Raw genomic sequence first — 13,954 nt, forward strand, 5'->3', positions numbered from 1 at the left:
AGTGGTAAAACCTGCCAACGCAGGAGACACAGGTTCGATCCCTGGGTAGAGAAAATCTCCTGGAGGAGGAAATGGCAACTCACTCCAGGATTCTTGCCTAGAGAATACCATGGACAGAGAAGCCTGGAGGGTTGGGGTCACAAAGAGTTGGACATGACTGAACGACTGAGCATGTACACATGTCCAAATCCGAATGAAGAAAAGTTTTTTCCTTCTCTTAGCTGCATGTCACCAGATCTTTGGAAGTATATAGGCTGCCTCTGCAGACTATCAGAGGTTGTTGGGAAGGAGAAGAACAGTGAAGTGTTGCTTTTTGGTCATTGGGAGGAAAGGGAGGGTGCATTGGGAAAGCAGGTGGCTCTCTGGGTGTTCATTCTGCCAGGGAAGACTACTCTCTCCAGCTTCTGGGGTTCAAGGTTCCTCTGCTTTCTTTCTAACTTCAGAAGCTGAGGACAGTGTTCCCCCACTGGAGAAAAACAAAAATACACTACAGCTTATTGACTGAGAGGGGGCCAATTTAAAAGGAAGAAACTGTGTTAAAGTAGGCTCTCTTCTCAAAAACCTCTACAGGAAGTGCTCTGAGAGAGACAGCCTGAAACCGTGTCATGTACAGGACAATGATGAGAACACAGTCCTTTCAGTTTGCAGACTGTTTCAGAAGTTTATCTCAAAGTGATGCATGGAACCCTTTCCAAAAGGTTCTAGTTAAGTTTACATGAAGCTCTTTAAAGAAGATGTGGTACATGTATACAATGGAATACTACTCAGCCATTAAAAAAGAATGAAATAATGTCATTTGCAGCAACATGGATGGACCTAGAGAGTGTCATACTGAGTGAAGTGAGTCAGACACAGAAGGAGAAATATCATATGACATCCCTCATATATGGAATCTAAAAAGAAATTATATAAATGAGCTTACAAAATAGAAAGAGACTCACAGACTTAGAAAACGAACTTAACGTTGCTGGGGGGAAGGGACAGTTAAGGACTCTGGGAAGGTCATGTACACACGGCTATATTTAAAATGGATAATCAACAAGGACCTATTATAAAGCATACGGAACTCTGCTCAAGGTTATGTGCCAGCCAGGATGGAGAGGAGTTTGGGGAAAGAGTGGATCATGTATATGTTTAGAGTGGATCATATATGTATTTAGTGGATCATATATATGTCCCTTCACTGCTCACCTGAAACAATCACAACATTGTTAACCAGCTATACCCCAATATGAAATATTTTTGGTGTTAAAAATAAATAATTAAAAAAAAATCTTTAAACAAATTGCTTTCAAGTGTTTTTGAAACAAAAATTAATTTTTCCACAGAATTTTGACATCTTATATACAAAAGAAGGACACATTTTAAAATGTTCTTTGGACCATGCAAGATGTCTATCTTCTGGCTATTTCCTGAAGATCTTCAAGATATGCAAAAGCAATTAAACTGCCTTTCAAAGAAAAAAAAAGTGGATTTACTTCCTCAATACTTACCTCAACATCCTGAGCCAGTTTTATTTGCTCAACAAATATTTAATAATCTTCTAAAATTAAAAAAAAAAATAAAATCTGCTATTTGGTCTGGCTGAGATAACTGACAGCATGTCCCAGAAGGCCGAGCCTTCCATTTCTGAAATAATCCGGGACAGGTCACCCCTAGGAAGCTTTTTTCTCTCACTGCCAGGACACGGCAGCCAGCTATGGTCTGCACGTGCAGAGAAGACAGCATCTAGTCAGGCAAGGAGAGGGATGACCTCTGTCCTGGGGGCCCTGGCGACAGCTCTGTTTCCAGCACCTCTGCCTTTATCTGCATATCTATTCCTGGCACTACAAAGCTCTGAGACCCCCATTCCCTCCACGACTGGCTTCCTGCTCCCAGATGGCAGCTGGGCTGTGGGCTACTGCCCCCTGATCACTCTGCTCACTGCGCCTGTCTTCTCCGACCTTGGCCTTCTGCCTGATCCGATTTCCAGAGCACTCAGAAGCAGCCTTCAGATCCTCTAGGAAGGGTGAACTAGTTTTTAATAAGTTGTGAAGGGAAAAGGACATATTCTCTACCCCCACTGAATGTCAAAACCTGTAAATTAAAGTGTATAATTGATCTCATTTTCATATTATCTGAATAATCTTATCACTTGCTATCAACATTCGATTAATGTTCAATATTTTGAAGACTAAAAAACAAAATCTGGTCCTTGGTTGGACATAAGTATGGCTGATGCCACTTATAATAATAACATATAATAAACATACTCATGCTGCTTCCATTGTTACAGAGACCGTTATCAGTTAGCTTTCAAATAATCACACAGGGTAGGGACTATTATCATTACCATTAGACAGGGAAACTAAGGCACAGAGAGGTTAAGTAACTCGGCCATGGCCTGACAGCAGGCAGAGGCAGAGATATGACCCAAAGAGGTAGGGCTCCAGAGCCAGGGCTCTCAGCCACTACTTCACTCTGACACTCAAGGAACTGAAGAATAAGAATAATGAGAGCTGACTGCAGTTTAATTATCACTGTTTTTAAGCTTTGAATGTCTCCCCCTCCATCTAACAAAAGCCAGACCATTAATATTATAGCTTAACTCAGAATTTGTTCCATATCAGAGCATTATTTATGAGTCTGAAAAACCTAAAAGACCATTCTCCACTGGAGCAAATGAAGTTTGCTAACTTCATGGAAGTTAGGCACAAGAACTCCAGAAGTCCCCATCTAAGAGCTGTTGCCTTAAAAAACAAACAAACAGTATTCACTCCACTTCAACAACTCACAAAGTGCTGGAAGGAAAGAACTAAAATTAATCTGTAAAGATCCTTCTTCCCACCTCTACCCAACTATAGCCCCCTGCCCCAGCCAATACACACACCTCTCATGGGTTAATTTTTTTTTTTTTTCTAAAATTAGCCAAACAGTGCTCATTCCACCTCTCTGAACACTACTGGTGTCAGAAAACTCACCAGCCATTCTTCAGGTGCTTTATATGTTATGCAAATAAAAAGTAGCTGGTACTTTCTCAAAGACTTTGGGATTAAATGCGTTAAAAACAAAACAGAGGTTTAGTTAGTCACAAAGTTGATTGAGGAATTCTTCCTAAAATAACTTTTCCATCCGAAGTCAGTCAAGGGAGCTGGGAGGAGAGAGTGAGTAAGGTAATACAGAAGAGAGGCCATGGGGGTAACTTCGGGCTGGCTGGACCACGGTTGGTGCAGATGCCGAAAATGTGGGGCAACCATCTTTCTAAGTTCTACTCAGAGAAGGAAAAGCCAACAGAAAACTCCCTAAGGAGAAAATCAATGATGCCCCTTGGAAAAGGATGAGACAGACAGAGAGCCGGAGAGCTAATTAGTGCTACTCAGAAGGCAAATTAAGGCCTTTTCTGTGACAAGCTGCAAATAGCTGGTTAAGCAAGATATTCGGCCACCCTCTCCAGCCTCCAACAGCTGGCTAAATGGCTGGCACAGGTACTCGCACAGGAAGCTGTAAACAGAAACAGTCCTGGGAAGCTGGACAAAGTGTAAATGAGAAAAAGGCAGACGCTTCTCTGAGTAGAAAGGAAAAAACCCACAGCTGAGATGGACAGGGAGCACATAACATAGTAGCTTATTTAAAGAAGGCAATTAAATTCATTCATTCGATAAATATTTATCCAACACCTACTGAGCAATAAGAACAGGATTCAGAGATTCCAATGATAAGGTGCAATTTCTGTCCTCAAAGGAACTCACGACCTAGCAGGGAAGAGTAAGACTTTTTTTTTTTTTTCAATAGTTCTTTCATTTTTAATTACAAAAGAAATATATGAAAAATTCTAATGACACAGAAGTGTATTATCCCCTTGGCTCTCCAACCAAGATCCTACTCTCCAAAAGTAACTGGTGATGATGGTTTGATGTACATGTTTCCAGGATATTTTCTATACATAAATAAACACATTATAAACCGAAATGAGGGCCTAAATAGACATTTAAAGTTAACTCTGCTCAAGGCACTGTGCTGAGTTCTCACCATAAAATAACTCATTTAATTCTCCTAACAAACTTCTAAGAGAAGTATTATTATTACCACATGAGCCTCAGAGGGGTGACATAACATTCCCAAGCTCAGCTAGAACGTGCCAGGTTCAAATCCTAGTCTAATTCCCAGGACAGAAAATGACAACTCAGCCCTAACACAGATGTTTGAAAGCATCATGCGAGGACAGGAGAGAACCACAGAAAGTGGACCTTCTTGAGCTCAAGCCTAACAAGGGGTGTGTCTGGGGAACAAGCCAGAGATGAGTCTGCGGAGCGTTATGTGCAAACAGAACTAACTTAGGAGTTTTTCTTCTGTTAATCTCCTTGTATAATATGCTGGTCTGTTATGCCTTGCAATAGGCATAACATTCCAACCAGTTCAAACAATTCCAAAAGTTCAAACAGTTACAACCCGTTAAAACACTTTGAAATTAGTCCATTTTTATAGTGATTTTGACCAAATTCAACTTCAAAGAAACATAAAAAGCCTAACAGCATAGATTTTTACTCTGCTCTTTACCTTCTTCCCTGAGCTACCCATTCACATTCCACATTAATGCAGTAAATACTATGCTAAAACTACCATTATAGGGTCTCAGAAAAAAATAATTAGGATCCATGTTATCCAGTGCAAACCCTTGTAAGAAAGCAAATGTCACATAGCCCAACATGTAGGAAACTGTTTGGATACTTCTTGTCTAAGGGTGAGTGCTTCTGAACCCACTTCAAGGACACCTCAAGGTTGCATAAGGAATGTGTATTCTGGCCCAGAAGAGTCTGGAAGATGCAGCTAGCCTGGACCCTCACAAGGAGTCCTTATTGTTTCAGATTAGAAAGTAAAGCGTTCCCTGTTCAATGTTATGTGGCAGCCTGGATAGCAGGGGAGTTGGGGAAGAATGGATATATGCATATGTAAGGCTGACTCCTTTTTTGTCCACCTGAAATTATCACAACGTTGTTAATTGGCTATAGTTAGTTAGTTAGTTCAGTCACTCAGTCGTGTCCGACTCTTTGTGACCCCATGAATCGCAGCATGCCTGGCCTCCCTGTCCATCACCAACTCCTGGAGTTCACTCAAATTCATGTGCATCGAGTTGGTGATGCCATCCAGCCATCTCATCCTCTGTCGTCCCCTTCTCCTCCTGTTCCCAATCCCTCCCAGCATCAGGGTATTTTCCAATGAGTCAACTCTTTGCATGAAGTGGCCAAAGTATTGGAGTTTCAGCTTCAGCATCAGTCCTTCCAATGAACACCCAGGACTGATCTCCTTTAGGATGGACTGGTTGGATCTCCTTGAAGTCCAAGGGACTCACAAGAGTCTTCTCCAGTACCACAGTTCAAAAGCATCAATTCTTCGCTATATTCCAATATAAAATGAAAAGTTTTTTTAAAAAGTAACAAGTTCCAAAGAATTAGCTCTAGTCCTACTAAATCTGACCCTACGAGGCAACACTGCTGTTGCCAGAGCAGAAGTAAACACCAGCAAGGCTCCCATCCACTTCTTCATCCCCTGATGCCACAGGACCCAGTGTTGTCACTCTGCCATGTGAAAACCAAGCCTTGAAAAGATCAGCTAGAGCAGATTAAGTACTCTGGACGGTGGTTCAAGTGCAAGCTTGCCTAGTGTATATGCTGATGGAGAAAGTCTACACTTAGCCAAGTCCTAAGTCATTATTGAGGAGGGAAACAGTAACTTGGAACCAAGGTTCTACCTAATCTAGAAGCCTCTAAATATCAAACAAGTATGTGAAGCACAGATGAAAATAAATAATATAAATAAAAGTGGTTTACAAAGGAGGATTCAGGAAAAGAAAACTTTCCCCCATACACTATACATTCCCATGCAAGGAAAAACAAGTTCCATGTTCTCCTACTCAGCTTTCAACATGACAACAGTCTTTCCTAACGTCACAATGCTGTGTTGCAGGGAAATACTCAAAATGGAAATACTGTCTTCTTATCAATGTGTAAAGAATAACAGAACCATTTTTACCATGCAGCATAATGTAAGAAGCTAAATGCTCCTTGTGACTTTTATCTCATATCCCAAATTCCCTTTCAGGAGGGTCTGATATTACCATCCAGGTTTATAAATAGAGAAACTGAAGCACAGGCATTAATATCTCATAAGTAACAGTAACTGCCCAGTCCTCCTTACAAACAAAATCACACTTGATCATTTATTCTGTGCTGCTCAAAGAGGTACAGACAGGCCACCTCCTCCCTGGATCAAGGTTCACCTACACAACACCTGTGTAGTTTTTATTAAAAGTCATATAAAACTCTAAACATGGAGATCTTCAGAGATAGCAGGTGTCATGTAGGTGGTTTTGTTCTCAGAAGCAAAACCAATGTATTTTCTGGTGATCGTGAATTTAGATTCATTTCTATTTCTGAAAGAGTAGAGGAGTTCCTTAAAATTATACATCCAAAGGGACACAGTCCAAAGAATAAATTATACAAGAGATAATAAATAATGACCTGTGGCATACTACGGAAGAGGTAAAAGAACAGCTTACATTCATGTGAACACAGACATCCAAGGGACACATTCAAAACAGAAGTGAATGTTTAGGGGAGAAGGATGGGGTCTAAAAAGAATGTCATTTAGAGTCAGATCTGGGTTTAAATTCTGTCTCCTACCCAAGTTCTAATCCTTAGGTTTGTTTATAAGATAGAAATAACCACAATCATATCAACAACAGAAGGGCTCCAAACAGGAAAATGAGAACATCAAGGCTGTATATTGTCACCCTGATTATTTAACTTATATGCAGAGTACATCATGCGAAATGCTGGGCTGGATGAAGCACAAGCTGGAATCAAGATTGTCAGAAGAAATATCAATAACGCCAAATACACAGATGACACCACCCTTATGGCAGAAAGCAAAGAGGAACTAAAGAGTCTCTTGATGAAAGCAAAAGAGGAAAGTGAAAAAGTTGGCTTAAAGCTCAACATTCAGAAAACTAAGATCATGGCATCCGGTCCCATCACTTCATGGCAAATAGATGGGGAAACAATGGAAATAGTGAGAGACTTTATTTTGGGGGGCTCCAAAATCACCACAGATGGTGACTGCAGCCATGAAATTAAAAGACACTTGCTCCTTGGAAGAAAAGCTATGACCAACCTAGACAGCTTATTAAAAAGCAGAAACATTACTTTCCCAAAAAGGTCCATCTAGTCAAACCTATGGTTTTTCTAGTAGTCATGTATGGATGTGAGAGTTGGACTATAAAGAAAGCTGAATACCAAAGAATTGACGCTTTTGAACTGTGGTGCTGGAGAAGACTCTTGAGAGTCCCTTGGACTGCAAGGAGATCCAACCAGTCCATCCTAAAGGACATTAGTCCTGAATAGTCATTGGAAGGACTGACGCTGAAGCTGAAACTCCAATCCTTTGGCCACCTGATGCAAAGAGCTGACTCATTTGAAAAGGCCCTGATGCTGGGAAAGATTGAAGGCAGGAGAAGGGGATGACAGAGGACGAGATGGTTGGCTGGCATCACCGACTCAATGGACATGAATTTGAGCAGGCTCCGGAAGTTGGTGATGGACAGAGAAGCCTGGTGTGCTGCAGTCTCTGAGGTTGCAAAGAGTCGGACATGACTGAGCAACTGAACTGAGCTGAAGAATCACATCATGACCGTCATGAAGAGTAAATAAGACAGAACATGAGATGGTTGGATGGCATCATTGACTCAATGGACAAGAGTCTGAGCGAACTCCAGCAGACAGTGAAAGACAGGGAAGACTGGCATGCTGCAGTCCATGGGGTCAAAAAGAGTCGGACACAACTGAGCAACTGAACAACAGGACAAATTTAGTGCCATTCCTGGTACACAGGAGACAATGAACATCAGCTACCTTCTCCTTCCCTTCCCCTGTGTGTTTCTAAAAGATTTTTTTTGTTGTTATACTGACTTAAATGGGAACTCTTACAGTGGTTAAAAAAACAGTTCCTACACATTATATAGTCATTGGCACATATGTATCTGTTGCAGCACCATAATTTGCAAAGAAAAAGGAAGTAGTAATTTTAACAGAAAAGTACTAGCTCACTTGCACTGCTTTCTAAACCCTTCAGCTTTATGGTCTACAGAGATTATTTGCTCTAGGGGAGCAGAATGTGAAATAAAGGAAAAATTCTCATGGGAAAAAAGGTTCCCAAAAAAAGAAAGAGAAGATAATGAGGGGAAATCGAGGGGTATAGAAAGGAATTTATTTTACTTAACAAAGTAAAAGTCAAGCAAAATGAATAATCTTCCTCCAGAAATGGTTATTTAAAGGTTTTTTGCAAAGGGCTCTGGTTCCTAAAAAGACAGGAGTCATTGCATATGCCCACCCACTCCTCATTTATTTTTAAACCCTAGCTTATATGTTCCTTAGCAACAGAAGGAGCAGATGAGACCCCCTACACACAGGCGCACACACACACCCTCTCCCCTAGCCCCCTTCTTCTCTCCTGTCATGTCATTCTGTAAACACCCATGTTCTTCAAAAGATATTTATTTTTGACCACCTGCAAATCTCTTCCTCCCCACTTCAACTGATCCCCCTGACATCGTGGCCATATTCCACACCCTAACTCAACCCTTTCACTTAGATTCCATTCTGTGAGGTGTTCTTGACCCCCATCCATTATCTTTCTCCAGTCACTGTCCTTGGGTGCAGAGTGAGGTGCACCTCCCCCTCAGAAGTGAGGTGATGTGGTTGGTCCTCACTGAGGAGCCAATGCTCAACTTCAGTCAAAGTCTCTTTTCTTACAGACCATTCATCAACCCACCAGTGAAATGGCCAGGCCTAGCTACATCTGAGTCCAGCATAAATGGCTTCCATGATGAATAGGTATGCCATTCACCACCCATTCACCAGGTCTCTAAAAAAATAATCCTCCTCCTCATCAAAATAGAGACACTCTCCAGGCTACCAGCACAAACACATGCTGATGAAATACCTATTTTTCTCTGTCTTTCCTCTGACTTTGGGACTGCTAGCCATGTTTGGCTGAGCATGGATTATGAGTTTAAAGATCAACTGCTTACCTCTGGGGGTTTGGGGGGGAACACAGACCAGCAGACCTCAGATATTAGTGTGTTTACGCATCACCTGAGGAGCCTGTTAAAAAATGCCCACGCACGGAGAGTTTGATTTTGAAAGTGTGGGGTGGTGGGCATCTTTAGCCAGCCTCCTGAGGCGATGCTGATACAGGAGGCTTCCTGAATTGGAGACTGTAAAGCTTTATTTAAAAGGAAATGATGTTCACAAGGCAGAAGCCACTTCTGTAGACTGTAAGGCAGATGCAGTCTTATTCTTTCTCTACAGAAAAAAAAAAAAAAAAAAACACTGTCTGGGCCTACGTCTGTGTTTGCCTGTGAACACCCATACACATGTATGTGTGAGCATGCAACCCAGAAAGCCACAGTCCCACACAGTACTCTTTTCCAAGAGAAAGAGGCTCAGGGAATGACTCCTGCCAAGAGGCGAGCTGAAATGATTTCCCTTGCAAACTCTGGCTTTGCAACCCAGGAGGAGCCTGATGATGAATACCAATGACACAGGAACGATTCTGGGCCCAGGAGCCCAGACACACAATATGTTTCATGTAATCAACCGCCCCACAGCCTCCAACTCACAATTCCTAAATTAGGCTGAATGTAGTCCCTGGTCCCCTCAGGGCCAGACAAGCCATCCTAGCTAGGAAGTAGAACTGCCTGTGTCCTAGCCTACCTCCTCAGAGCTGCCTCACTTTCCACCACTTGTCTATTTTTAGAAACCAAAAATATCAAGAGAAAGATCCATTTTATCCTGATCTAAGTGAGTAACTAAAAGAGCAAGTCAGGTGGGAAACTCCTTCAATGCACAAAGAACAAAATGCCCTTGAGGGACAAGGGAGCAACACTTTCCCCAGGAAGATGGTCTTGGAGTTGCAAGGACTAAATACTTAGGCACAGAGTACATGCCCTAGTGACCGGGTCCTCCAGTCCAGGTGATGTCCGTAGGGATCCCGATGATTCACACACATGCCCCCAGAAATACAACACACATCCTCACAAACCCACACACCTCTGTCATCTGCTTTTGCTTACATAACAGCACATGCTGTAAGAGCCTTAGTACTTTACATGGGTTTCTGGAGAGGACTGCTAACTCAAAATGAGGAGGGTCCCTTGCTTTCTTTTCAAGGAATACTCCGAGCCTGAGCAAGTGAACATCTTTGCAATTCTATGCTTGTTTATCACCTCAACTTTTAAGATTAACAAGCAGGAAGGGTAGTCTCCCAAACTCTCCAAACCTATCAATATCTTTATTCTTGCCTGGGGTGGGAGACTGGGCAGCGCAGAGGAGAAAACTTACCAAATCCTCCTTTCTTATCTGTGACTCCTGACACAATGTGGGGTAGTCTTTTAAAGCATCATTTGGGGGGCATTTATCCCACACTGTCCTAGTCTTGCAAATACACCCATGCTGGGCACAAGCATGGCCCCATTCTTGCCCTCACACCTTCTGTGCCAACAGGCTCCCCAGGTCGTCCTTCTGGGCACACCCAAGAGAACTGGTACTTTTCTGTTAAAATTACTACTTCCTTTTTCTTTGCAAATTATGGTGCTGCAACAGATACATATGTGCCAATGACTAGTTCCCAGGGAGGGGGGGTGTCACATGTACAGGTACCCCGGGAACTAGTTGCGTACGTACAAACAGAGATTCACAACGCAGCAGGACCAACTTCCGTAAGGATTTCTCTACAGTGTAGAGCGCTGTTCTTTTCTGCCCGTCTGTGATCTCAAGTATCAACTTAGTGACAAAGGTTCACTCAGTGAAATAAGGAACGGAGGGGGAGTGGGTGAAGATGACCCAGGCTTAGGGACAACTTCGAGGACTTCTCTCAAGAAAGCCGGCACCTGTGTGTGCACCCCCTCACACACACACACACACACACACACACACACAAACACATACACGCGCATTTTTATTGTTCTGACCTCAGGGAACCAGTCTTCTCTCCAGTTCCGGAGGGAAACCTGGCAGACGTAGCTTCCCTCCAGCCCAGAAAGATCGGATGGGAAGTGAACACACAGCCCAGAAGGGGGAGGAAGAAGCAGAGAGACAGACAGAAAGAGCGAGCGAGAGAGAGATGCCCCCAGTCCGAAGAAGCGCCTCTCCGAGGGCGTAGAACCGGTCTCGCGCCCCGCAGCGGCACCTGCCTCCCGGTTGCCCAGGCTCGCGCGCCTACCTGTAAGAGACCTGCTTCCGGAAAGTTAAGTTCCGCAGCTTTTCCTCCAGTGCCTCGTCCTTCTCTTTCGGGCCGGCGGCCCCAGGCTCTTCCAGGGCAGCGGCCGCCGCTGCCCCCGCGCCCCTCGGGTCCGCGCCGCCCTCGGCGCCCAGGCAGCAGCTCCCGGCGCCGCTTCCGCTGCTGCTGCTGCCGCCCGTCGCCCCCTTCTCCTCTCCCGCCGAGGAGCTGGGGTTCATGGCGACCGCTCCGGCAGCCGCGGAGGGAGCCTAGGCGCCGCCGCTGCAGAGGCCGGACCGGCGGACGGCGCTGACGGCTGCTGCCACTGCAGGAGAGCGAGCAGGTCCGCGCGCCGCTGACAGGGGCGGCAAATGGCAGCCCCTTCCCGCAGCATCCATCCGCGGCGGCCCCGCACCGGGGCATTGTGGGAAACTCCGTGCCTCCACTCCCCCTCCCCGACCAATCAGAGGCCACCTCCCTCCACCTCCCCTCACCCTCCCCGCTCACACCCGCGCCCTCCCGCCCCTCTGGCCTTTTCCGAAATCCGGAGCACCTGCCACCGCCGCACCTGAACTCCGCCCTGAGGCGTCGGGTGGCCGGAGAGGTGGACAGAGCGGGGAGCGGTGAGGGGAGGAGGGTAAGGAGTTGCCCGGCTGGGCGCGCAGACAGGGCCAGCAGGAGAGGAGAGCTCCAAAGGGAAACTCGGAGGACGGCGTGCCGCGCCCTGGTTATTACACGAGGAAACGGAGACCAGGAAGGGAGAGATGCCCTGCCTGGGCTGCCGGCCCCGGAGCGCTAGCGCCCACCTTGGTCCCCGTCCCCATGCCTGACGTCCGATGTCCGGGACGGCATTCTCCCCACCGCCGCTGCCCGACCCTGCACGGCGGAGCCCGGCAGAAGCCGTCCTACGCGGGAAACGTGGGCAATGCAACGCGCGCGTGGTCTGTGCGAACCTGGGAGAGAATTCGTGCGCAGGGTAAATGAGGGATGAGGAGGAGGTAAGTTTAACATGCAGGCGAAAATCTGCCTCCTCTCGCAGGACAAGGGCTGGGATCCCCTCATCCCCTCATCCCTAAACCCCCCAGCCTAGAGCCTTCCTTACACATAGAAAGATCTTCCTAAAGAGCTGTTCATAGACTGAATCAGATCACAGGGCACTCAGCGAAGTAGAAACACCGAGAGAACCAGGAGACAGAATGAGGACCGAGCGCTGGTTGCTGCTGCGGGCGGCAGAGCAGGGAGGAGAGGATGGGCAGCTCGAAGCGGGGCTTCCAACCTCTCCGGACCCCACTGCCGAACAAAGCCAAGCTTGCAGGCTCTGCAGATTTAACTGCCCAGCGGTCTCTTGTTTTTGTTTTTAAAAATTCTCAGAAACTCTATGAGGTTTGAATGATGTGCTACGAAGTGTGTGAGACAGTTTTCCGAATTAGGGATTTACACACAAGAATCACCGCTGTCAACAAACACGAGGAAGATGTATACCTAAGGCTAAGTGGAGTAACCAAAATACAGACGGGCAATGAGAGAACCAGACCAACGAAGAATTTCAGGTCAATATTGCACGACCCCAAGCAAGTTGCTTGATTCTTTTTTTCCTTTATTTCTCATGACTAGAATTAGGAGGTCGAATAAGATATCTCAAATCTCTCTCAAGTGCCACATTCTGTATCTCTTCATATGTACATTATAATAAAAAAGGTCAGGGCTTTTCCATAGTGGTATAAGGAAAGGTAATAATAATAAAAATAATTTTAAAAACAGCTAGTGGTTATTAAGCTCTCATTTTCATGACAAATATTGTGCTAAGCACTTCACTTGCCTATCTCTGTACTTTTCACAGTAATCCTCGAATGTGAGTACCTACCCCATTGCTCAGGCTTATTCAACTAGACATTGGCAGAACCAGGAGTTATTACAACCAGGCTGCCTGTTTGTAGGTCTTCGCCCCCCCCCCGCCCCCCGCCCGCCTCACCCTGTGCAGCATGCCCCATCTTCAGAGGAGACTGAGTCATAGTAGGTGCTTCAACAGACATGTTAAATAAGATCCGTGACTATCTAGTGTATGGCTATCATCTTATCTGAATTACTAGACAGCTTCCTAACTGCTCTCCATACCTCCTCCAAACAATTCTCTAGCTCAACCCCCCAGATACTTTTGATATGTTATCCTCTACCTAAAAGTCTTCCGATTACATCATATTGTCATTAGGACCAAATTTAAACAACCCCTTCACTGATTTTCAAGGCCACATCAGTGGGTGGCGTGCCAGCCCTGCCCACTTCCCATCCACTGTGTCCTGATAATGCCAATCTGAACTCCACTACGTAGCCAGCCCTTATGCTCCTTCTGCTCCCATCTTTGCATGCATGGGTCCACTGCCTCCTTTTCCAAACTCCTCCCATCCCCAATATTAGCCTAGCTAACTACATGTAAATAACCCGTGTCCATTGACAGATGAATGGTTCAAGAAGATATGGTACATACACACAATAAAAAAGAACAAAATAATGCCATTTACAGCAACATGGATGCAACTGGTGATCATCATGCTAAGTGAAGTAAGTCAGAAAGAGAAGATAAATACTATGATATCACTTACATGCAGACTCTAAAATAGGGCACAAATGAACATATCTACAAAACGAAAACAAATTCACAGACAGAGCGAAGAGACTTGTGGTTGCCAAAGGGAAGGAGGTG

The 13,954-nt window shown here is 45.0% G+C and overlaps 1 protein-coding gene across 2 annotated transcripts in view; it reads right to left on the minus strand.

Moving 5' to 3' along the window:
• Positions 1–11,596, minus strand: part of DGKI (diacylglycerol kinase iota) — a 513,531-nt gene extending 501,935 nt beyond the window's left edge. For both annotated transcript variants that reach the window (XM_070788214.1, XM_070788213.1), the window contains exon 1: positions 11,257–11,596. In XM_070788214.1, coding sequence (XP_070644315.1) covers positions 11,257–11,492 — 236 coding nt within the window. In that variant the 5' untranslated portion in view covers positions 11,493–11,596. The remainder of the gene's footprint in view (positions 1–11,256) is intronic.
• Positions 11,597–13,954: the final 2,358 nt, after the last annotated feature.

The sequence above is a fragment of the Bos indicus genome, chromosome 4 (genome assembly GCF_029378745.1).
Source record: "Bos indicus isolate NIAB-ARS_2022 breed Sahiwal x Tharparkar chromosome 4, NIAB-ARS_B.indTharparkar_mat_pri_1.0, whole genome shotgun sequence".
Classification (NCBI taxonomy): Eukaryota; Metazoa; Chordata; class Mammalia; order Artiodactyla; family Bovidae; genus Bos; species Bos indicus.